The sequence below is a fragment of the Leuciscus leuciscus genome (genome assembly GCF_965113295.1).
Source record: "Leuciscus leuciscus genome assembly, chromosome: 4".
Lineage (NCBI taxonomy): Eukaryota > Metazoa > Chordata > Actinopteri > Cypriniformes > Leuciscidae > Leuciscus > Leuciscus leuciscus.
This window is the reverse complement of record NC_138728.1, coordinates 4974528-4998929: the sequence shown is the minus strand read 5'-3', so window position 1 is coordinate 4998929 and position 24402 is coordinate 4974528. Positions and strand designations below refer to the sequence as shown.

The window sequence follows — 24402 nt, the reverse complement described above, 5'->3', positions numbered from 1 at the left end:
CCAAAAAACACATTTCAATTGAATCACAGGCATTTGAAGTGCACAAAAACACCCCACCCTTGTTTATCCGTAAGTATTGTGGACCTAGCATTCTCAGAAATCCAGATTAATCCACTGTGTTTCCGTTCTCAAAAAGCGAGTTTTTCTCACTGTAACACTGTTGTGTAGTCTTGTAATACGTTTGGTCACAGTTGCAGAAGCCGCATCGACTCTAAAAGCTTGGTTTAAAGGCTGATCCTTGGAAACGAGGATGCGTTTGTAATGATGTGCCAAGCTGCGACTGGCTGCTAATGCTTTTCATGCTTGTTTTAGCGCTGGGAACGTTGCAATGTATTCCTCATTACCCCTGTGTTAAGTCTAAACACAGACTGCCTGGTGAAAGGGGTGAGAGAGCTGACATATGTTTCTTTCGCCTGTCTCTTTTTCTCTCCGGTGATCTCTGCTTGGCTATTAACGTAGCTGAGGAACGCCTGTGTAAACATTCGTGTTTCTCCCCTCCGCTTTGTATAATAGTGACTGGTATCGCCTTTCCCCCTCGACCTCGCTATCTGAAACCAATTACAGCTGATCCATTTGGGCCGAATCGTATTTTCATAAGGATTGCGAAGCCCTCGCAATCATGTGTTTATGTGTGTGTCTTCCATGTGCTCTTCATTGTACTGAATGTGCAAGTTTGTTTCTTTCTGTTCTCTCCCCCCCCATCCCCCCCCCCCCCCAGTCCTTAGAGATAGATATCAACATCAAATATGTTCCTGAGTGCCTTGTTATTTACGCTCCAGCCCAGGTTCTCCTTGAGCTCCTAGCTCTGTGGAATGTGATGCATTGTGCTGTTTATACAATGTGTGCATTAATGGATGGCAGCCTGCATTTCTTCTGCACAGCAACAAAACTTATAGGATGAAGAAAAGCAAAGCAAAGCAAGCAGCTTCCAGACGTCCAGCAAAACTTCAGTGGTTGCTTTGCTTTTGTTGAATCTGGAAAGCACCTAATATGCCTTTGTGTTGCATTCTTGTGTTTTTTTTTTGTGTTTTTTTACACAAGGACGAATATAAGTGATATAGTCTGGTGTTGTCACTAATAAGGAATGTTTTTGCACTATTACAGGACAAGGGTAGACGAAAATTTCTGCAGGAAATATTAAAGGAATTGTTCAGCCAAAAAGTCAAAGTTCTGTCATCATTAACTCACCCTCACACATTATTTCAAACCTTTATAACTTTCTTCGTATTTGTAGAACACAAAAGGATAATTTTTCCTGGTCTGTCTTCCATGTAATGAATGTGAATGAGGACTGAGGCTCCAGAATGAAAAAAAAGCATCATTATAATTAATCTTTTTTTAGTCTTCTGCAGTCAGATGCAAAATCTAAGTTGTTATTCAACTTGCGGACTGTTCACCATTGTGTTCGGATCATTGAATTCAAGAACCAGATCAGTCTGATTCGAATTCATTATTTAGACTGGTTTTGAGAACAGATTCAATGAAGCTGATTTGGTTGTTCATGAATTGGCCTTTCTTTACACAAAGTCTGTCCGTTCTTTACACAAAAGATTAACAAACGAATCCGATTCACTGATGAAATCAGTCTAAAGTCAGACTTATCTGGTTCTGGAATTCATTTTTGCAGCTTGACATTAACAGTTCTCATTCACCTTTATTATATTGGGGGGGGGGGGGGGGGGGGGAAGAGGCCCAGGATTTTGTGTTTCACTGAAAAAAGAATCTCAAATGGGTTTGGACTGACATGAGAGTGAGTAAATAATGTCATGATTAAAATTTTTGAGTGAGCTATCCCTTTAACAGTTCTAAACAAGTGTCCCTGTAGTATGCAAAGTGGACTTGATTACATTCCCCCACCTTCCCAGCGTTCATGTTCATATTGGAAAAGCCATTAAACGTCTCCATCCGTGTGCTGTGGGAAGCGCCACTCTCCTGACCTCTACCTTGTATTGAATGACTTCTTTGACTTTGTCCTTTTATTCATCAGAGGACAGTGAGTCTGTATCGATCGGAGCACGGATAAACATTTCCTCCTGTTAATTGTTGTGCTAAAGCCATTAGCCGACCACTAAAGCCACACAATCACAGTCACCGCTTGGATGGGCGTGAAATCTCCCGCAATTTACAATCTCATCCACGCGGCCCAACTGATAATGACTTGGCGAGGGTACTTATAACTCACTCGTGCATCTGAAAGCACCATGACTAATCGATAAATGCATCGTTCAGAATGGAAAAATAAGGCACAATGAAGTACGGAGACTTGCTTGTTGCAAACTTCCCAACTTCGGATGTTACTTGATTAGTTCAGAGTTTTTCCCAAAACGTATCCAGTTACACAAGCAGGCTATCCCACATTCAATGCTCAAGACTCTGTTTGCATTTGTTGTTGTCTGTTTGGTTCCTTCAAAGACAGGACAGGACAGGGATCTGATCTGAAGTAGTCCAGCTCTTCTCCACATCCTGGTGTCCCCTGAAGTATCAGACAACGGCTGTGAGTGTGTGTGCATCAGAGGAGACAGATCGATGCTGTTAGGACCCAGCGCCACTGTGTTGTGTTTGTTTACCAGGAGCTCGGAGAGCCTGGCTCCTCACCGCACAGCCAGACAGACAGTGGCAGCTCCTCGCCCTGTCTCTTCATAATTGATCAGGGGGATGGCTGTCTTCCCAGCGGGTTAAGACGTGGCAACTTTTCCCCCTATCTCTCTCTCCCTCTCTTCCTTTCTCCCTCACCTCTCTTTCTCTCTCTCTCTCCTTCTCTCCCCCTGTTTGCTCAGCATCTCAATGTACTAGTTCAAACATTGTTCTCACCAGCTGGCAGAGAAGTGCCATATGCACATCCTGTCAAGGCAGCTGTTGTCATGGATACTGGCAAGCACCAGGAAATAAAGCAAGCCCTTGATTCTGCTGGAAGAAGTGTCACTCTTTATCTGAAGGGTTGTTGTTTTTTTTCTTCATCGCACCCCTCGACCTTCGCTCTCCTCTTTCCAGACAGATGAAACACCTGTGAAGTTATTGTGTTGTTTGTATTGCTTTATTTATTTTGTTGCTTTCACCTCGTGTCGGGGCACTGAGGCCGACTGCAAGTGTGTTCACATAGCCATTGTTCAACTCCAGGAAGTCTGGAAAGAGTTGCTTACCCTTGAAAGTGTGTATCAGTATTCCTGTAAATACATGAGGAACACTGTAAGGTACATCATTTCAACCTACCTGACATCCTACCTACTGTAACATGTTTTTCAAAAGATTTTTACATTTTCTGAAGAAAAATGGTTGCCCGTGTAAAAGTTGCTTGGGTGTTGAGGGTGATTGCTGGGGTATTTCTAGGTGCTTTGGGGATGTGGTGGTTGTGCTCTGAGTGGCGGTTCATTGCTATGGTGAAATATGATGATGTGGATGGCTAGGACATTTCTAAGAGGTTGCTAGGGTGTTCTGGGAGGTTGCTAGGTAAGCAACCTAACTGGTCCAGGTCAAAAGAGGCCAGAGTAGGGACTTCATACTTTTAAATATGTATTTTTTTTTACCCATTTTTCGTCTATATGGCGTAAATCCACTGATCTATATAAATGACTGGATGGCTCATGACGTCATAACAAGTGAAGCCACCGCGCCACCATATTGGTATTCCCTAGTATTCCCTCACATTCTATTGAATTAATAGGAAATCATCGGATTTTAATGAAGAAAACATTACTGAACGAATCAGCGTTTTTACATCTGAAGTCTCCCTGTACATTCTTACACCGCAAACGTCCTAAACATTTAAATGGTTATTGGTTTAAAGTCTGCTTATTAAAAGTTACATTCATCTTCATTACAGTAGCAAATATTAGATCAGCCAACGAACGAGACACCTCAGCATTTATATCACAAATGATACAATGATTTATGAATACAGATTAATGCTTTGTAAGGCATTTGAGCTGACTTGTGGCTTTTTAACAGTTTCCAAGATCTCCAAGAGTCTGAAGTGGATGTTGGTCAACAAAAAGACATCAGGAAATAATATCCTACATGCTTCACAACTTAGTCAGAGAAATTACGCTGGCTGCGTATGGATTAAAAGACATGAAGCTTTTATTTCCAAGCATTTATACTGTCGCTCCAAGCAAGATGATACATGGTAAACATTTTTAATATAGTCAAGTGCAATAGAAATAGGGGATTGGATGTATTGTAATATTTAATGTGTATTCAAATCAATTTCTGCTAATAATCCCAGATATATGTTCATGCTTAATAATTCCTGCATAGATGCGTACCTAAAAAAAAAAATGTTGTGTTAGTTCAGTTACCTCTTTAGGCAGTGTGCAGTAGCCCAGACACACCCATCTTAACGATTTCTAGATATTGCTTATCCTGCCCGAAAAGACCATAAACATTACAGATAACTTTCAAAGTATCAATTAATGTACATGCATACGTGTATATCTTAAAAACTATTCATGTGCGAATGATACGCTGAAAATCGGGTGATTTTAGGTCAATATTTTGTCTGTAAGTCATTGATGCCCTTTGTCGGTAGGGAATACCAATATGGCCGATTGAACACTTCCTTGCTGGCAGTTTAGAACGCAATGAGCAATCCAGTCATTTATATAGATCAGTGCATAAATCATTAGTTTGGTCCCTTAGAAAGAAAAGTAATTGCTCAATTTGAGCTATCATTCATGTCTGTTGCACAAACTGTGCGGAACGTTTTACGTCTCAAAGTTAAATACTTAATGGTTAAAATATTTGAACAAACCCTTAAAACGAAGTATGAACAATAGGGATGCTTGCCTTAGCAACCTAGTATTCTTGTATTGTTATATGACATTGGATAAGTAGGTATTTGGAGTGATTTGGCAGAGTGGGGCCGGCGTCACCCCTGTGCTCAGGGGCCCTGCTAATGCTCAGCTCCTTGTTAATTCACTCCTGAGGTAATCTGATGTTGATTTTGTCAACTTTAATTACAGCTTCTAGGAACACTTCACATTGCCTGCCTCTACTTCAAATTGATATTATGAATATGCAAATGGGACGGTAATTTGCTGAGAAGTGGGTATTTCAGCTGAGCACACACTAGACAGGTCAATACCACTGACACTCTCTGTGTGTGTTTTTTCCCCTCGTGCTCTTCAGAGGTGCTAGACAAACTGTATTTATCTTTCATCACGGCTTTGTGGATTATCATGAAAAATGTATATCTTAGAGATGATTCATGGCTCATCAACAACAATGAATAGTGTAGTGGATGGAATGTGTGGGGTTGATTTCACCTTTCATAGTGTTTGATATTTGAGTGTGCCGGAGTTGAAGAGGAGGAAAAAGGTTGGGGGGGAAAAAAACTAATTTTTCATCTTTCTTTCTCTTCTCTTTTCTTTGCAGGCCCTACAAGCAGCAAGGCAATTACTCCTACAGCAACCAGGCAGTGGCCTGAAATCTCCAAAGAACAACGACAAACAGCGTCCGTTGCAGGTGAGCAGTTCCTCGCTAATCTCTTAAGTCCATCCATAATACATGGCGCTCTGGAAAAGATTTCCTCTGTTCCAGCTACTCTGTTTGATTTGGCAATGTAATTCTGGAGCTGTCAGTAAAATTTCAACCTGTCAGGCCGGCCCTTCTCCAAGAGAAACCTCACACCTGAAAGCTTTCTGTTGTCTACAGCTACTTTACCTCACCACCTCTGTTGGCCAACCTTGAAATCATGCTGTGACAAAAGATTTTGACATATTAAAAGATTATTCAGATTCAGCACATTTGACAGCATTTGTGGCATAATGTTGATTACCACAAAAAAAAAAATTTCCCTCAAAAAAGCTAATCAAAGTTACGGTGAGGCATTTACTATAGAAGTGAATTAAAGGCAGAAATGTGTAGCATTTAATTTAGTAAAAGCACTTAACTTGCATTTTATTTGAGCTGTTTAAATAATTTTAGACAAGTGAAATTGGATGTAACTACACAGAAATCGATTTTATCATGTTTAAATCTTTTTAACTCACATATTGTTCTCCTCTTGAGGGATACTATTATTTAAACAGTGAGTATTTTAACATTTATGGATTGACCCCATTCACTTCCATTGTACATTAAGTGCAAGTTAGTTTTTGTACAACTCTCTAGCTTCCTGTAGCATTGCATATCCTAACTAGCTGTCATTTGTACCCCTCCAAGATAATTTGCCATTATTGATTCCAGCTGTGCCGCGTCGCTATTGTCAGTGATTTGGTAAAGGTCACAGCAACATCGCGCACGTCGCATCCCCTATTACCAGACCTGTTTACTTACCCGCTGACTGCCGATGTGTTATTTCTCTCACATCGCCACAATACAAATGCGCCACCTCGAATTATGTAAGTGCTTGACATCTGCCAGGCTCCGTATTTTTAGGTTTAAATTAAGTGTGAGAGAGAGCTTTCCCTCCGTCCTGCTAATAAGCGCTATCAGTGGTGGTTTACCTCATTAGTACCCCGGGCATTTAATTAAAGGAAGGGAAAATGGGCGCTAACCCTCATCGTTAATATTTTCACAGAGTATAACGATGGCGACACCTTCTCCAAGAGTCACACCCTTGTGTATCTAGTTATCCGTAAGTTAAAGTTTTGGTGCCTTTCGCTTTTAATATATTCAGGCCGTTCCATGCAAATATGAGTTTTGTATTTGGGAAATCAAATAATTTTTCCCCTTCTGTGGAAAGATATTAGTTGTAAAACAAAGCCTAGGTGGATGCGCTTTCGTGTATCTATTGTAGTTTCGCCACCGTCTGTATACTCAGAGAATGGATTCCCGGCACACAGCGTGACTGCAAATTGCCGTGCGATACTTCCAGAGGAAGCCGAGTGATATTGGATGAGGAAGGTCTGTGATAACTGGTGGCCCATGACCGAGCCCCTGACTCTAATAACACCAGAGGATGGTAAATATTGAATATTTACATTTGCTTATGCCATCCTTGCCTCATGTTAGCCATATGAATCAATATGAATCAGGGCTTGTTGAGTGCTGTCTTCCGAGTGAAGTTAATCAATGCTGTCGATCCTTTACTTTATTAACTTATTCAGAGCTGTTTTAATCCACAGCATGTTGATTATCATGAAAAATGATTTAGACTCCTTTTTTTTTATTTTTTTTATCAAGATTAAGGTGAGGTATGTACAATAGAAGTCAATGGGGCCAATTTTTTTAAGCATTTAAAATATGAAGCATTTACATTAATTCTTCTGTTAAAACTTGTGTATTGTTTGAGCTGTAAAGTTGTTTAAATCATAATTTTTTACAGTCATTTTAGGGTGGAGTTACACTGTCTAGCAACAAAGTTGTAAAATTGAACAACTTTACACAGGTTAGAAAGCTATTTTTCACATTAAAATAATGTTAACACACATCTTTTTCATGTCTTGAACTGAACTATTTAAACGTTTACAGATTGGCCACATTCACCTGTAGCTAGACTCTGTAACCCAGAGTCTAGCTTTTTTCTAAAGAAAAAGAGTGATGAGTTTTAATTAGGTTTTATGGTCATCTACATTATGCCACAAATGCTGTCGATTGATCTTACCTTGTACTAAACATGGAATATACCTTCAAATATCTTTTCTTTTTGACCTCCATACGCTTACGGTAACTCGATTCAGATTGTGTTGCATGTACTTAGCCAAGTAACAAGCATTTTGAAGAATGACTTATTTACATTAAAAAGTAAACGCCTGCTCGTTTCCTGACACTGATGAATCCGCCCCTTTCCCTGTCCAGGAAAGGCAGGGAAAGTGATCCATAGATCATGGCGTATAAATTATTTACCGCACAAGCATCTAAGTGCTGGAGCTCACGGTTTTAATTACTTGTATTAGTGTCTAAAGCCTGTCGGCTGACTAATTCTATCCAGCGTCTCATCTCGCGCTTTTGACACGCTCAGAAGCCGCTTTTCCACATTTGCGTAATGTGACAGGTCTATTATTACCCCGTAAGCCCAGAGGAGAAGTCAATAAACACCTATTTCTTCCCCGTAAATCCTTGTGCCTTCTTCATGCTGCTTACAAGGATTTCCCAAGGCACACAACAGTCCTCTCGCGTCGTAGAGCTTCTCCCTCCGAGTGGCAATATCTCCTGTGCGTTTTATACACTGACATTTAAAACACAAATAAAAAGCGAGAGGACGAAAGGGAAGGGGGATTACAGAAAGCTTACGCGACTGGCAATTGTGTCTCCTGCCCTACCAATCAGCCCAGCTGCCATTCTCCAACTATAAGCTACATGGCGGTTTGTTTGTTTGGCTCCATGTGCCGCCCAGGCATCTAGTCCTGATGGCAGAATGGGCATTTAACAGTGTGAAAACACATGTTAGCGATACTGAATACTGACGAAACAGCGGTAAGAAGCAAACAGGAGGATGCTGAACAAACAGAAGCATGTAGGCGTGACATCGGGCTGTTGTGATGACATATTACAGCCATCTAGGTGTCAGAAAGGTGTTTAAAGAGGTAGAGTTGACCTCTGACCTGTTAGCGGTGTGGGCTCAGAGAGTGATACACCAGCATTAACAAGGTGAAACAACCAAACAAACCAATTTCAGCTCACTAGCATGCGACTATGGCACAAACACTCTCTGTTTCTGTTACGTTTGCCTCCACGACAGAAACAGGCGGCCAATATGCTGACCTTTTTTGTTCGTTTTAAACCCAGCACGCTCTGCTAATGTAACTTTTTCGCAACCATACATCCTTCCGGAGGCTTCCTCAATCCTGCGTTTGGGAAGGAAGGCTGAGCGGCTCGTTGCTCGCGCGCATTCCAAGACTAGAGAGAAGCGCGAGATAGCTCAACCCAATCACTTCCTGAGCAGTGAGCCATCCTCTGAGTGTCGCCGATTTAAAGGTCAGCGACGCACAGCTCATCTGAGCGTCCGACTCCTGCGCCATGTTCCTTAAAATTCATCTACTCAGACCGCCAACTGGAACCGTGCACAAAGCCAGCGGAATTTATAAAAGGGGACTCATATTAACATTGATTATTAACAGCGTTCACCCAACAGTACGGAGAATTTGGAATGCCTTTTAAATTCCAGTTCTGGTGCTGAATTGGAATTGGAATTGAGATTGCAAGTAATGCAGAACTGCAGTTTGAATTTGAATGTAAAAGTAGAATTCAAATACATTGAAATTCAAAGAAGTTTTCCTGACTTTGCAAAGTTTTGCAAGAAAAACTTTGAATGTTGACTTGACAAAGTCTTGTTTGAAAGTTTTAATAAGTGTTGAAATTTGAAGGTTTATACGTGGAAATTTGCATTTGTATAGTGATTAAAATCACACTTCCTGTGCATTCCAAATTAACTTTCTTTGAGAATTTCAATTCATAAACTGAAGGAACATAAACAAAATAACATTGGCGGCTCCAAAATAAAAGAGGGAGGGAAAAAAAACATTTGCAGTTTTCTGATTTTTGGTAACCAGGAAAACATCCTACATTTCTAGTGGACTGCATGTGTAAATTGCAAGGGATTTGGTTTGCAGGGACTCGCATTGCGATGCAAAGGAAGTTGAAGCATAACCCTTAGGCAAGAACCAGTGGAACGGTGGGAGCGAGGGGAGAAAAATAGTGCCATGGCACAGCTTTGATGTAGAAGCAACAACTGTACCTTCTGACAGAAGATGCATGAGAGTAATAAACCAGTTCCAGCAGCCCTTACACATGCAGTCTGATTACTCTGGCCAGGGTGTTAATTGGATCCTAACTGGCAGATCTGATACGTGTAGCCCGGTGGTGGGAAGTCTTTCCAAGTGATGAACTATAATTCACAGAGCTGCTTGAAGCTTGTGTAATTTACTGTGTGTCACTTGACGAGGAGAGCGATCCAACAGACTCCCTATTACCTGCGACATCACAAAGCTTTCAAGAGAGAGAAGAGGAGGGGGGCTGATACAGAGTGAGCCAGAGAGACAGATTTCCCTGTAAATGCCAGACAATGCTCTGTTTCAGATATGGTGAGAAACAAATTAGAGGAAAACAAAGTCATGTAGACTTGATTCTTATCTCACAAACTCCTGAAGATCACATTTGGTTGTTTTACTTTTTTTTTGCCACGAGGCAGAAGGGTACTAAATTCTGCAAGTCTCTTTAATTCCTCTCATAATTCCCTTTTGGGAAGCATTTGATGCCTCCCTTCATTGACAGAAATGAAAGTGTGGTTATCTACATGGTGATAATTGTGCGGATTGTTCATTATATCCCCTCGAACTGAGGCCACATCCACTCTATCATCATTTGAAGTGCATTAAACTTCCCATACTGTTTTGCTGAACTGTAAAATAAATTGATTTGGGAAAACGTTCCTATAATCTACTTAACTCCGATCTCAAGGAGCGTTCGCATTGATCTTCTAATCCAAATGATCACTGTGTAAGTGTGTATGCATGTTAGAGTGTTTCAGGTTTAGATTAGTGCAACTGTGTTTGTTTATGTGGTCAATGGCTCTTGAATCCATGAGTGTGTGTATTTGGTCCCCTAGTAAAACAACTCCATCAAAAAGCCCTTGACTGTGGAGCCATAAATTATTGACTGAATTAACAATGCTATCTTTACCAAAGTGGAAAGGTCAGGATCCTTTACAAAGTTCAGGAAAAGCCCTAGTCCATGAGATTAATTAGTGGGACAGTGAGCATAAGAATCTGTTTTTCCAAACTCTCACCCATTTAATTGACATGTTTTCGCTTTCTGAAAAAGTCATTGCCATCACACGCCCCAAATTCTCATTTTATGTATCTGAACAGTATCTCTGGCAAGTGGTTCAGCACATTCAGATGTGTCTGCACACATCTGATCTGGAAACCTTATCGAGCCAATAAATACTGCATGTACAGTATAGAGAATCCAATCACTTTTCACTAGGTGTTTTAGCTAGTTTGCTCATAGATTAATTATGGTTATTTAACACTGTTTTCTCATATGTTATTTTGGAATACACCAATGGGACATTTGATGTCTTTTTAGGTAATGCAGGAAGGCGCAAGTCTTGCGTTTCTTCGTTCTTATGATGTGGAGTTGACCTTTCTCATGTCGAGACCCGTTTCAGCATAGCGAGAGCCCTGTAATGATCTCCTCGTTCTTCAGGAGGGCTACTGATGTTTTCTCATCACTGACCAATTTAAAGCTATTTGTTCTACTCTCTCTCAGGTGCTGAGCTTCGTGGATCTAAAGTGCAGGTCAATGGAGATCACATTTTATTTGTAGTTTTCCAATAGAAATCAAAGCTTCACGGATCGTCATTTTTGGACGTGCTTGTTGTTAAAAAACGAGAATGAGAAAAAGAGATCAGTTGTTGGTCTTTAAGTAAATGTTCTCACAGCACGAGTGCTTCAAGTGCAGATGATTGAAGTTGATGCTTTGATTTGTGAAGAATACCATTATTTGTGAAGTTTTCTAGCACTCGTTGGGTTGCATCATTGCCTCTAGCAGTCATATTCTTCATCTGGCATCCTGCAAGGGAAAAGACCCATTGTCTGCGACTGTTTACGGCTCGACCCTTTGGCAAACGCTCATTAATTATGCCCCGTCTTGGTGAAATCATTTCTGGGAGAAGCAATTCAGCCTCTGTTCCTTTCAATTCACCCGGCTTGTCAATCATCACCCCCCGCAGTATCCCACGGAATGGAGGTGTTATATTCCGCCAATTATCATGTCATATACTCGAAAATGTAAATGAACGTGTGTGTAAAATTAAATTTATGGGTTGTCAGTGAAGAATAAGAACCAGGAGAGCAATTACTTATCTGCTTTCATCTTTCAAGCTCTGATATATCATGCAGAAAACGCCAGCGTTAAATGCTGGAATTAGCATTGTGCGCGACTCGGAAGTGAGTGGGCCGAAACTTCAACTTTGTCTCGTCTTTTTTGTTTGGAAAAGCAATGAAATGAAGATGTGTATCATCTGTCGATCTGCTAAAAAGCTAATGAGAGGCTGAGGGCCATATCCTGATTTCATTTTATTTCTCGCCGCTTTTGTCATTTCGAGCCACTCTTCAGCATGTTCGAGGCTAAAATGCAACTTCGGATTACACAGTCAGCTGTAGTCGATAAATAAACGTAGTGAATTGTTCTGAAATTTACATGTTTATTGTATTCGCAGCACTGCAGTGCAAATGAGGTGATCGTTGGTTATTCAGTCCAAAGCTCATTTAAATATACAAATAATGGGTGTAATGAGAACATCTCTTCTTGTATTTTCATGCTTTGGTCTTTATATTGTCATTTAGGCCGGCGCAGAACCCTGGCTGAACCTGGGGGTAATTACACATCACAAATGTGTCTTAAGGTTTAATAACATTGAAGGTGTAAGCATACATTTGCATAATTACATGCAGCTGTTTAATTTGTGACTTTGTTGCTCTGTTCCTTTGTTTTTTTTCTTCTTCCGCCACCTTCTCCCTCGTCACACCTTTTCTCCCCAAAGAGAGACAGACAGAAAGAAAGAAAGTGTATTTGTGTGTGCGCTTCCCTCCGTGGTGGTGCTCATTGAGTTTTGGGGCCAGTCTAATGAAGAATGGTGCTTGGATTTGTTTGAATATGAATATGAGTGGGGATGGAGTGTGACCTTCAGCTCCGCTACTCAGTTCATCAGGATTAGTCAAGCTCGGCGCTCAGGAGCGCTAATGCATAATGACTTCTAAAATGAAAAATGTGTAGTGACCATGCAAATGTCTCTGCTAATCAAAGAGGGGAACCTGAGCTGGGCCGAGCCAGGAGACTAAAACAAGGACGTGTCAAGGCCCTGAGAGCTCAGACGTACGGAAAGCAATCAAGCGGCCTTGATTAGCAAGCACGAGGAGCAGCTCGGACTCCTCACAACGTCTAATGGAGCCTCACATCTTTTCTCAAGCTCAAAAACCACAACAATAGAGATGTTTACCTGTCAAGACGCCCGAAGGCTCGGCTGTCTTGATGATAGACAGCATCTGTCGAAGCTGCTCTGTTGGGCGATGCAACACGCAGCATGCTTCACAATATACAAAGAATGCCCTGTAGAGTCAGTTGTAGACAGGCGCAGTGTCCAGGGAAGAAAAAAAGGAGGGGAAAATTGTTCTTAAAAAAGCATTTGTATGGCAGTTATTTTTTATTCTGTTCATTGTTCAGTTTTAGATACAAGCGCAGAAATGAGTCACATTAATGTAAATGTTACGTGTTTCCAGAAAACCTGCTCGCTTTATTTCAATGCAGGGTTGCGAAAATATTTTCTTTGTTTTGTTTTTTAGCCCAAAAAGTTCTCTCACTCAGTTTGACAGCTGGCATTTTAATGATTCTTATCATTTAAAAAATGACATGAATTTTTAAAAATGACATCTCGTGGAAGACTTGTGCCTCTGGCTGCTTTCTTCCAAGCATGCAACTTGGAAACTTCAATGCGCAGCGAGAGGCAACTGGTAATTCCCCTCACCTCTGTAAAACAGAATACTTCACAGCGGCTCAGCTTCAATCAGGAGTTTCTTGCAGACTTTTCAAAGCTTCAAACCCACGGCAGGCTGAATTCATGCTACTTAGCTTAGTTACTCCTCAACAGGCCATGTGTCCGCTTACGACCCACTGTCGGCTCTGGATGTGTGTCTTTCTGCTCGCCTTGTGTGTTGTAGCACTAGAACTCGCCTGAGGGAGTTGAAGGGTTCAGCTAATTAAGGTCCTCCTCTATTTAAAGCACAGTGCTTTTCCCACTGGGAGTAGCTGACAGAGTAAGAAAGTACACATGCATCTGCCAAATGATTACATATACTGCACTCGCACCATTTCCAGAGAGTTTGAGAAGAAGCTCTTGACTTTACAGTTGAAGAGTTTTTATGTGACATGGTTAATGTGACATTCTCTACGTCTCTGTCTCTCTCTCTCTCTCAGGTGCCAGTATCTGTGGCAATGATGAGTCCACAGGTGATCACACCCCAACAGATGCAGCAGATCCTTCAACAGCAGGTCCTGTCCCCCCAACAGCTCCAAGCCCTCCTACAACAACAACAGGCAGTCATGCTTCAGCAGGTGAACACACATAAACACCCTCTCACTCACCGTCCCATACGCACTCATGTTTTGAAATGGTAGCATACAGATCCTCTCTTGCTCTCATCTGTCCTTGACATAGTTAGATCAGAGAAACAAATATGGACCAGCGTGCAATTAGTTGTTTTCAGCTGGGACGTCTTTTGGGGACAAATGGAGCACAGAAACAAGCTAGTCAAATAGAGTTAGCCGTATGAATGCTTTGAACAACACAAGCATGATTTCACGTGTTGTTTGGTTTCTTAATGTGTCAGAGCATAATTAGCATTGCAAGACGCATTGCATTTTTTGTGTAGTGGCATTGGCTACTGTAATGAGCATTAGAGTAAACTAGAATGATCTTCTACAGTCTTCTTCTACAGGTTTTTACTTTACCATAATGAAGCAGCACTTTGAAGACAGTCTTGCTGAGCGAGTTTTTTACAATTAGTTAAACTGTCAACATGTTTTGTAAAGTAGTTACAGTAGACATTTGAACTCTATCTCTGCCTTGAATGTCTCTCTAAGTATCTACCAAGGGTCTTTTTGTGACTTAAATCAGCAGCGATCCCTGCTGAAAAACAACTTAAACCAGCCTAAGCTGTTTGCTAGTCTTAGCTGTTTCCCCTGCCTTACCAGGCTGGTTATATACAAGCTCAGCCAAACTAGCTAAAAACCAGCTTGGCCTGGCTGAGAGACTATCTTTAACCAGCTAAGACCAGCAAACCACTTTTAAGCAGTGGAAGTACAGTTGAGGACATGAAATAATGAGGAAAAAGGGAAGTTTAGAACAAAAAACGATTGTATTGTCCGCATGAGCGCCATTTTGTGTCATAGCATGCGAGCTAACAACTACGCCACATCTCTGACAAGAGTAGATTATATCTTCAGAAGTGATTTTAAAATCTCTTAGAGTGAACTCTTCATTAAAAACATCTCCATTAACTCAGTTAGCCTTGATTATAATTAGGTCTGTATAAACGGTGACAAGTGTACTGAAGACGTCTCCCGCTGAACGAGATGGGAGAGCTCGGCTCCTGTGTTCTGACGATGAGGACAGCACTCTGAGAAGAAGAGGAGAAGTGTGCTAAATGCATTAATTCACAATGATGAATCCTCTCCTTTGAGTGCTTCACATTCATTTTAGAATTTCACTGCCTGTCAAGGCATCAGAGAGGAAAAAAATATATAGGCAGTAAGATTAATTGTTCCTCTAGCGGTAATGTGCAGCCGCATAAAAGTCCGTATGGAGATCCATGATGAGGGGAAGTGCTGGTCTCTTTGTCTCGACCAGAGAGAGACGTTATTTATGATGTGACGTGCAGAAGCACATCCAGGCATGTTGTGCAGCCTCAGGAGCCTGGAGTTGGCTACGAATCTGTTTGTTCTGTTGTAGCTCTGCTTTGAGGTATGGCCACACTTATGTGGGAAAATGGAAATAAGTAATAGATATATATTCAAGCCATATACAACAGCTGCTTTGTTTTGTCACAGATGTAGCCTTGCGGTTAGCTCTGTGTATAGCAGTTATTGCAAGCACTTTTGTGATAAACTTTTTGCAAAAGGGAAATAAATTGATAAATAGATAGTTTCTTTTGTCACAACTTTATCCTAGGGTTTGGCGCATTTGCTATATAAACATTTACACTAACCGCATTTGTTCCAAGCAGTTAGTGCAAGCATTCTTATGATGACCTTCTTGGGCTAAAGGAAATAAGCAGAAAAAGTAGTATGAAATATTTTGAATCCATATACTGCAAATGTTTTTGGTCATAAATGTAGCTTAGCGGTTAGCACATTTGGTGTAAGCATATGTTCTTTTGTACAGTTTGTTTCTTTCCACACATTATGATAGTCTATGTCTTTCCACAGCAACATCTGCAGGAGTTTTATAAGAAACAACAGGAACAACTCCATCTACAGCTTTTGCAGCAACAGCACCCTGGCAAACAAGTGAAAGAGGTACAAATCACACACAATAAACATATGCATGATGCAAAGTAAAGGTTTCCTCCACGTTCGTCAACCACGAGTAAATCAGTCTGTGCTGTCATTACAAGAGAGAACGCTCTTTTACCACAGACGAAACTACCGAATGAAGCGCTCAAATTAGGCAGACAACGTTGTCAGGTGATCTCAACTCTGTCCTTGACGGCAATTCAGAGTTCGTGGTACGCCTGTTTTAGCGTACCACACAGGGTTTGTTCGTTAATGAACCACTGCGGCGAGTTTGGGCCGACGAGCAGAAAAGTTGGGCCGCAGCGAGCTCATAAATCAAACTGGCAGTCAGACTGTGGATCCGTCTGACAGACAGACAGAAGGAGACTGAGAGAGAAGGTTGCTGACACCCAGGCATCAAAAAGCGAGGCGCGTCTGAGAGGGGGGCGGCTATCCAAACAAAACGTGTGGAAGCAGTTAAATTGATCAGCTAGGTATCGTGGACGGGAAACGTCCCCCGCCCCCAGCAGTCTCTTCAACTAGCACCTTATACCATTGTCTGTCTTCAAGCAAGCCATTATGCAGGGCCTACAGAAAGCAGGACTGACCTCCCGGAGGCTTTGTTTCTGTTTGGATTTGCGAATAGATTTTTTTCAGGCCCCAGCCATCAAATATGGAATAGAAATTGCTCCCTTATTTCTCACGAGACAGCGGGGCCAATCCGCATGGCTCACTCCATTATGCAGTCTGTTTTCCAGTGAGCGCATCACAAGTTTTGCCTCTCTTTCTCTCGCTCTCTCATCCCTAAACTAAGAGAGTGAGGTCTTCCTCACCGCTCTTGACTGAAGGTCTTCCTCTGGAGTCTGCTCAGTCCTACCGCTAGTTTAATTCCAAGCAAAAATTGGAAGTTTAACTTTCCTCCTGTAATGGGGGTCTTTGCTTTCTTGTCACTGAGTAGGTCGTAATGTATTCTGACAGGAGAAGAGGAAAGGGAAAGGGGACGAGAGAGAGAGAGCTCAAGCTAACAGGGTCTCAGCAGAAACTAGCTCTCAGTTTGCTAATGGACCTCTGGAGACTTTGTCCACAGAAGCAAAACTTCAGTCATTTTTAAGCCAGACCTCCTTAAAAACAGCTAATAAACTGAGTCTGTACGACATGGAAATGCAACTACTACACCACTTTACATTTCCAAAAAGCCAAGACTCAAGAACGGTGTCTTGTCGCAGACATTGTATCACATTCAAAATTATACAAACTTTGAGCCTCGTTCATGATTCACTAACAGAATGAATTTGCATATATGAGAATTTACGTAAAAATGGTGTTACGAACTAGTACAACAAAATTTTATGTTGGGCCCGTTTCATGAAACGTGCTGAATGAATTTCTGTATAAAAGTGTAAACTGTATCTGCAACAATTTACGTAAGAATGATTTTACGAACAGAACATTAATTCTGTTATATTTGAATGAACGAGGCCAAAATGGTGTTTGCTATTAGCGATTGCTTTTTGCAAATTATTTTATTTAATTTCACTCAGTTTAATACAGATTTTGTTCCTTTTTTTGCAACACTATTATAAATCTATTTTGCAAGTTTATTTCTGTCCATATTATGTGACAGTTTATGTGAAAATTGTTCTACAAACCATTTACACAGACATCTGTATGGTTGGTGTTTCATGAATAAGATCCAATAAACGAAAATGTTGCTTGCTGTAAGTACTGTTATTTTCGGTTTAATTTCATTCAGTTAAATGCTTTGTTATGGGTTTTATTTAACATGTAATGGGATTATCAGGTTGGGGCAATTTATGTCTTTATGAACATTTTACACAAAAAGTGTTTCATTACATAGATGTTTTGTTCGCTGTGAATGATGTGAATGTAGTTTTGCTAATCCTGTTTATGTGATTTAACAGGTTTATTTTTGTCCGTGAAAAGATTTCAAGCGTAGTTGCTGTGCTTTGATCACTGAAGCGCTGCATTGTTTTTCTGTGGTTTGCCTCCACCGCTGCTGCTGCTGTTGTTGTTGTTGTTTTTGTTGTTGTCTTCGCCAGCTTATGCAAGAGGCTCGACTGGCGGTAAACAGGGTTTGGAGGGGATGGAGGGGGTGGGTGCTGTAAATCTCTCTCAGCCTCCCTCCCTCCGTCACCCCCTCCCTGTGGCCCCATAAGCTGTAATGGACCATTAGAAATGCAAGACAATTAACTATCAATGGCGAAAGGAGGGGGCTCAACCCCCCACCCACATCTCAAACACAGTTCTTAGTACACGCAAGCAGGCGAGGCGAAGAGAACGAGACGGCAAGGTTTCACTTGGGCCACATGCATTACCGAACGCACTTTCTCGTCCATGTGTGTGACTAGTGATTTGCGTGTGTATGCTCACTTACTCTCTCTCTCTCTCTGTTTCACTATAGCAACAGCAGCAACAGCAGCAGTTGGCAGCACAGCAGCTGGTCTTTCAGCAGCAGCTCTTGCAAATGCAGCAACTGCAGCAGCAGCAGCACCTGCTCAACATGCAGAGGCAGGGCCTCCTCTCTCTGCCCCCTGGCCCAGGACAGCCCACCCTCCCCGGACAGACTCTGCCGCCAGGTAATGTCCTCACGTGACCATATGAGAGTTCACGTGTGTGGCTGCGTCCTCTTTTAAACTCCTTTTTTTTCTGCTGCAGTTTCCTTGCCATTTCAGTTTTTTTCTAGTTCTCTTTCTCTCTTGCCTGTGTCTGTGTTCTTGTTGTTTTCCTATCTCCCCCCTCTCTCCCTCTCTCTCTCTCTCTCTCTCTCTCTCACTCTCTCTCACTCACCCTCCCCTCCTTGCCTGTTGTTGTTGTTTACGGACTCGCAGTGCGAGCTCAGAGCTGTGAGGAAGACGAGCTGTTGCCATTTGCTTTTTTCCTGGAACAAACACCTGGTGCTATACTGTGTTTATCGAAATGGCGCTGGATGACAACAGTTTGAAAATGGCTCTTAATTGGAGTATAGTCGGGGCGACAAAGAGCGGAATAGTCATTTTATCATCCAAGGGATTATATGATGATTTGATCCTGCACACAGAGGCTCGTTTATGAATGCATAATCATGTGCAGATGAGTTCCTGGTTGCTTTGTACTTTCGGATAGCACGGAAACGAAGCAAGGGATGAGCGTCCAAGTCGATCTTGCACCGGTTTACCTCCAGATGCTTAAGTGCGATGCCCAGGTTTCGCAGCAGAGCAGAACAGGTTTACCTACCTTGTTAGAAAAGGGCAGACGGTAGCTCATAATGAGAGTTTTGTGAATTATTGGTTTTCTAAAGCTGTTTGTGGTTCTCTTGCAGCTGGTCTGAGCCCCGCCGAACTCCAGCAACTTTGGAAAGACGTCACCAATAGCCACGCCATGGAGGACAATGGACTAAAACACAGCGGCTTGGACTTGAGCACCACCAACAACTCGTCCACTACCTCCACCAGCAACCCCAAAGCATCTCCGCCCATCACCCATCATGGCATCTCCAACGGCCAGTCCCCAGCCCTCAACAACCGGAGAGAGAGGTACCTGAACACGCACACATGCTAAAGCTGGTATATTCTTCCACTTACCTGATCACCATTGGGCCCCTGAGATCCAGCTGGATTGGCTATGTAAAGTTACCATGGATAAAAGCATCTTCTCCGTTTCACTTGACGCAAACTCTAAATCGCTTTTCAGACAACCGTGATCACAAACCCCCCGATAAAGGGTCTCGTGTACACATGAACACAAAGATGCATTAACAAACACAAACCAAACAGCCATTTAATCTACTTTTCATGTGCGACACAAAAAAACATAAGAACAGTTGATGTGTTTGTCACTATTCGCAAAAGGAAAATGCTCATTCCTGCTGGGAAAGGGCTGTGTGTTTTTGTTTGTTTGCTCATCAATAGTTTATTAATGTCTGGATAACAGTTGAAATAAGACGAAACCTCCCTTGAGACAGCGCACTATTGAACGCAGTGCCTTCCGTTATATCAAACGCATGGAGGTGCAACTTTCAGTGGCAGGAACACACAGCTCACCTCACTGTACATTAAGTATTTAATACCTCGCTTTTCTTTTGAAATTGTTTTGCCGGCATGGCTTGTCATGTAAATAGAATACACTATGTCGGGTTGGCATTTCCTGAGCGTTTATACGCACAACGACCCTTTTATATGCTCTGCGTCTGCTGTAAAACAGATTCGCATATTTCTCTATGTATTATTCAGTCTGTAGCGGCCATATGTTAGTACATAGCAACAGCCGTTGACTTCACTGGGGGGTGGATGTGTTGTGTAATTGGTTTCAAGTATGTAGCGTCTTCAAAGAAAGCCCTTTCTTGAGAGAGATATCTTTAGAGGCAGAGAAGAAAAAGGAAAAAACAGAGCAACAGAGAGACAGGGAAATAATTTAAGAAATAGGTTACCCTCTTTTCTTGTGTGTTGGCGGAGTCTCTCGGGTCCACGGTCGTCCGTAATCACAGAGTGTGTTTTGTTGTCAGAGCCAGCTGCTTTCTAAGATGTGCTGGATCGATAACGGCAAGGTAAAACAGCCGGTGAGGTTTGTGTGTGTGAGCGTGTGCCGCACACAAACACAGAGTACTGGTCTGCTTAGCCTCACTTTCACACATTAGCCCCTCAGCACCATTAGAACCGGCGGTCGTAACTTACCACAATGTCTTTTCACAACAGGTTGTGTCCTTAAAAACGCCAGTTCCGCCACAAATGAATCTCCTGGTGAAAATTAAAGCACAGCTGCTGTTTTTTTCCGATATTTTCACAAGTGGTCCGTAATGGCTTTACAAGGTGAAAGTATGTGGAAAAAAATGTTGATGGGTGATTTTACTTGGCCGGGCCATGTTTTTTTAACACACCCGTGTCTCCTCAGTAATACTCTGGATCAATAATCAAAAGGTGGCCTGATGACAAGAGAGAGCTTGTGTTTTTCCAGCTTTTCTGAGCATCAAGTCCACATTCACCTTCTCTTCACAAGCTTTCATGCCAGAGAAGTACACTAAATTGAGCCGTTTTAACCCCACTTTAGGTCATATCATCCTAACAGGTGGCAAGTTGCAGCCACCATAATTTTTAATGCTCATTATTTCTCTTTCAGTTCACTGCATGAAGAGACTGGAGCGTCGCACTCCCTCTATGGTCATGGAGTGTGCAAGTGGCCAGGATGTGAAAGTATTTGTGATGACTTTGGACAGTTTTTGAAGTAAGTGACCATCAAGAGAGAATAAGTTCAATTATATGCACACTCAGTTGGACTAAAGCAGTAGTTTGTCTGTTTGCTCTGTATGTCTCTATATAGAAACATTTTAAAGCTTATTTGATCACTCCATTAACAAAATCGAATTATTCCATCTCAAAAGTTTTCACAGTTTAGCTCACACTGAGCTGTCAAGCCACAAAACGGATAGCGAATCTCCCAACAGATTTCTTCAGTACACCTGTCAGCCTCTCAGAGGTGGTGCTCAGAATGACCGTGCGTCTCCAAGGCTTTGTGAGTGGATGATGGGTTGGAGGCGAGTGGCAGAAGCTAATGGCAACCCGCATAGCCGTGCAGTGTTGTCATGGCGTGGCTAACGGAGTGAAATGAACTCTTCATGCTCCATCAACAATTTAGTTAATTAGCTCATTTGTAATTGGTCGGCTTTGTTGCCGGGACGTGAGTGGGGGGACATCAAAGGAGAAGGTGTTTGCAGTGCTGGAGATTGCAGGTTATCACGTTGCCACTCCGAGGAAAGAGCCTCGCCATCAAAGAATGGAGAAAAAGGTTCATTTGAATATTCTAATTAGATCCGTAATTAACTGTGAAATAATAATCTGGTGCGTTTGGAGGGTGTAAATGTCCACGTCAATTCTTGTAAACGGCTTTTGAGAGTGGCGACATCGTTCTCTTCTTTTACAAACGCCCCAGATGCAATCTAAAGAGTCCGCATCAAACAATTTAACGTCTTTGAGTGCGTTTTAAAATTAACCATTTAACTAGTTAGTTATGACTGTCAACCAGAAGAACGTATTTACCTCAAAGTACAGGGTTAACTCTTCCCGTCTACCCCATTGACACTCGTTTAATCACGTTCATTGCAGCATAGCGTGCATCAGAGATCATGTGATCTTTTCCCGCCAAAATCAGCTCACCGCTGTGTGCAAATCAATGGTTGAAGAGAACTTAATAAAACTGCTCTGTGTCTGACAAGCTGTGCGGTAGGACGCCGTTACAGCAATCAGCCTCCAAATCTTTGTCGAAATGGGGGCGAGACACCCTCGTTCGCTCCCGGAGCCGGAGCCGCCCGTACTGTAACTCGTACATGAAAACACTCCAACAAAAGACAGTGTGATCTGAGCCGGCGAGATGCCGGGTGGCGCTGTGCCTTGGAGGAGCGATTGTCGGTGTCAAAAAGAAGCTTTTAATGTCGTTCGGAGATGCCAGTCACTGCTGCGTATCATCCAGGTACACACGCTTAAAATGGTTTACATAAAATAGGTGTCAGATTCAAATGGCACCTTTGATGGGGAAGCAGAGGGCGGAGGGATTCACCCAGCCTGCGTGAGCTTGTAGCTCGCGGAGAAGAAACCAGCCACGGTTTTGTAATCTTTGTTGTGTTGCTGAGAAAGTTGTCAAGATCAGCATTTAAGCGCAGCTCTGCACTCTTTCATGCGCCGCGCACCTGGAGAGGGGTAGCCAAGAGGTGCCTGGCACATTATATTAGCTCTGAAGTTCAAATAGACGCACGTGAGCATGCATGCGAGCGGGTACACCTTGAGACGTGTGTATTAATGCAACAAAGCACACGTCTTGCGGGTCTGATTCAGGGCAACTTATTTGGGGGTTATGTGCAGCTAAAAGAGGGGGCTAATGAATTCATAGCGTTCTAATGTTGTTCTGCCACGCAGGCGATTTTGTTATTGTTTAAGCTCCAGATTGCTGCCCTAGTTCTCTTATTGATTTCCTCTCACATGCTTGAGAAGAGTCAGGACGAGTGTGGAGAGAAAAATACAGACATACCTCCTGGCCTGTAATAAAGATTGACACGCTGTCATCGCATGCTAGCATTTGCAGTAGCGTCTTTCCAATGTTGACGCAACAAGGGCTTGTGTATCTCATTTCAGTAAACAAATCCATGCCTGTCTTAATCGGGCTTTTGCCGGGAAATGTATCTTTCTTTTTCACCTACCTAACATTTAACACTGGTGAAGCAACCTGTCGAGCTTTCACCACTTAAACTGCAGCGTCTTAAACTGGGAGCTCATGAAAGCCAACAGGGAAGTCCCTGGTTTGATTAATCAAGTCCATGTCCGGTTGAGGGAGATGAGTCCTTTGAAATTAGCATAATGATTTGATTGGTCCGCATTGACTGGAAAGGGCAAACGTGAGATTTAAAGCATATATTTTGCAGCTAGCTTTAACTCAACTGATTTCATTCCATCTGTGGTTTTCAAATGCACTTTTCAGTCTGTTGCGTACCTGTCCATCTGTTTCTTAGACCATCAGAGCCCTCATTCCCCATCTCAAAACAAAAATCAATATGCCTATAAAGTGACCCATAAATTACAGGCGGCTCCAGAGATGTTTGCTCAGAGCGAGCGGGCGGCCCGTCTCATTCTCCTCTCACCTCTCTGTTTGAACTAAACCCAGCGCCACAGGCTCATTAAGAGATATTGGTGACTGCATCTCACCCCCCTCCAGCCCCCTGCTTTTATCAATGCATAGTCAAACACCTACAGCCTGAATATTTCATAGCCATGCAGTAATCTGGATGTAATCACCAACGTTAACTGGCTCTCGCTAACGTTAGCACTTGCAAAAGACTCTGTTGTACCATATGTTTTTCTGCTGGCTACTAAAAAAGGTCATTGCCATTTAATTTACATTATATCTCACAATTGATCATTTATGTGTCACAATTATGACTATATATATTACATTTGATTTCTTCTATTAATTGTGACTATCTTATAACTGTGACTTTATATTTTCCCAATTTATTTGTTTCACATAATTGCAATTAAATCTCTCACAATTGCGACTTTATTGCTTATAGACGTATCACAATTTTCTCTTTCTTGTTAATTTTCACTTTATCACAATTTATTTATTTTTCCAATTAATTGTGACTATATCTTACAATTGTCACTTCATATTTTCCCAATTTTTTTCCCTCGTAATTGCGATTTTATATCTAACAGTTGTAAATATTTTCATACAACTTATATTATATTTTACAATTGTAACCTTGTATTGCACAGTTGTGACTTCATGTCTCACACTAATGACTTTGTCATAACTGTGCTTTTATATCTCACAATTGTGACTATTTTAACAACTGTCACTTTCTATCTCCAAAAAAAATGCTAAAGAACCTAATATTTAATACTTTCCAATTCTTTCTTAATTTTTTTTACTCTTGGAAGTGTTATCGGGCTTCCATTAGAAAAGAAAACCTCACGTTCCTAAAAGAAA

The 24402-nt window shown here is 41.9% G+C and overlaps 1 protein-coding gene across 8 annotated transcripts in view; it reads left to right on the top strand.

The window, feature by feature from the left end:
• Positions 1-24402, top strand: part of foxp2 (forkhead box P2) — a 147283-nt gene that overhangs the window by 102274 nt on the left and 20607 nt on the right. For all 8 annotated transcript variants that reach the window (XM_082168394.1, XM_082168398.1, XM_082168393.1 and 5 more), the window contains 6 exons: positions 5371-5460; positions 13858-13995; positions 15868-15957; positions 18356-18530; positions 19253-19466; positions 21046-21150. In XM_082168394.1, the coding sequence (XP_082024520.1) occupies positions 5371-5460; positions 13858-13995; positions 15868-15957; positions 18356-18530; positions 19253-19466; positions 21046-21150 (812 nt within the window). The remainder of the gene's footprint in view (positions 1-5370; positions 5461-13857; positions 13996-15867; positions 15958-18355; positions 18531-19252; positions 19467-21045; positions 21151-24402) is intronic.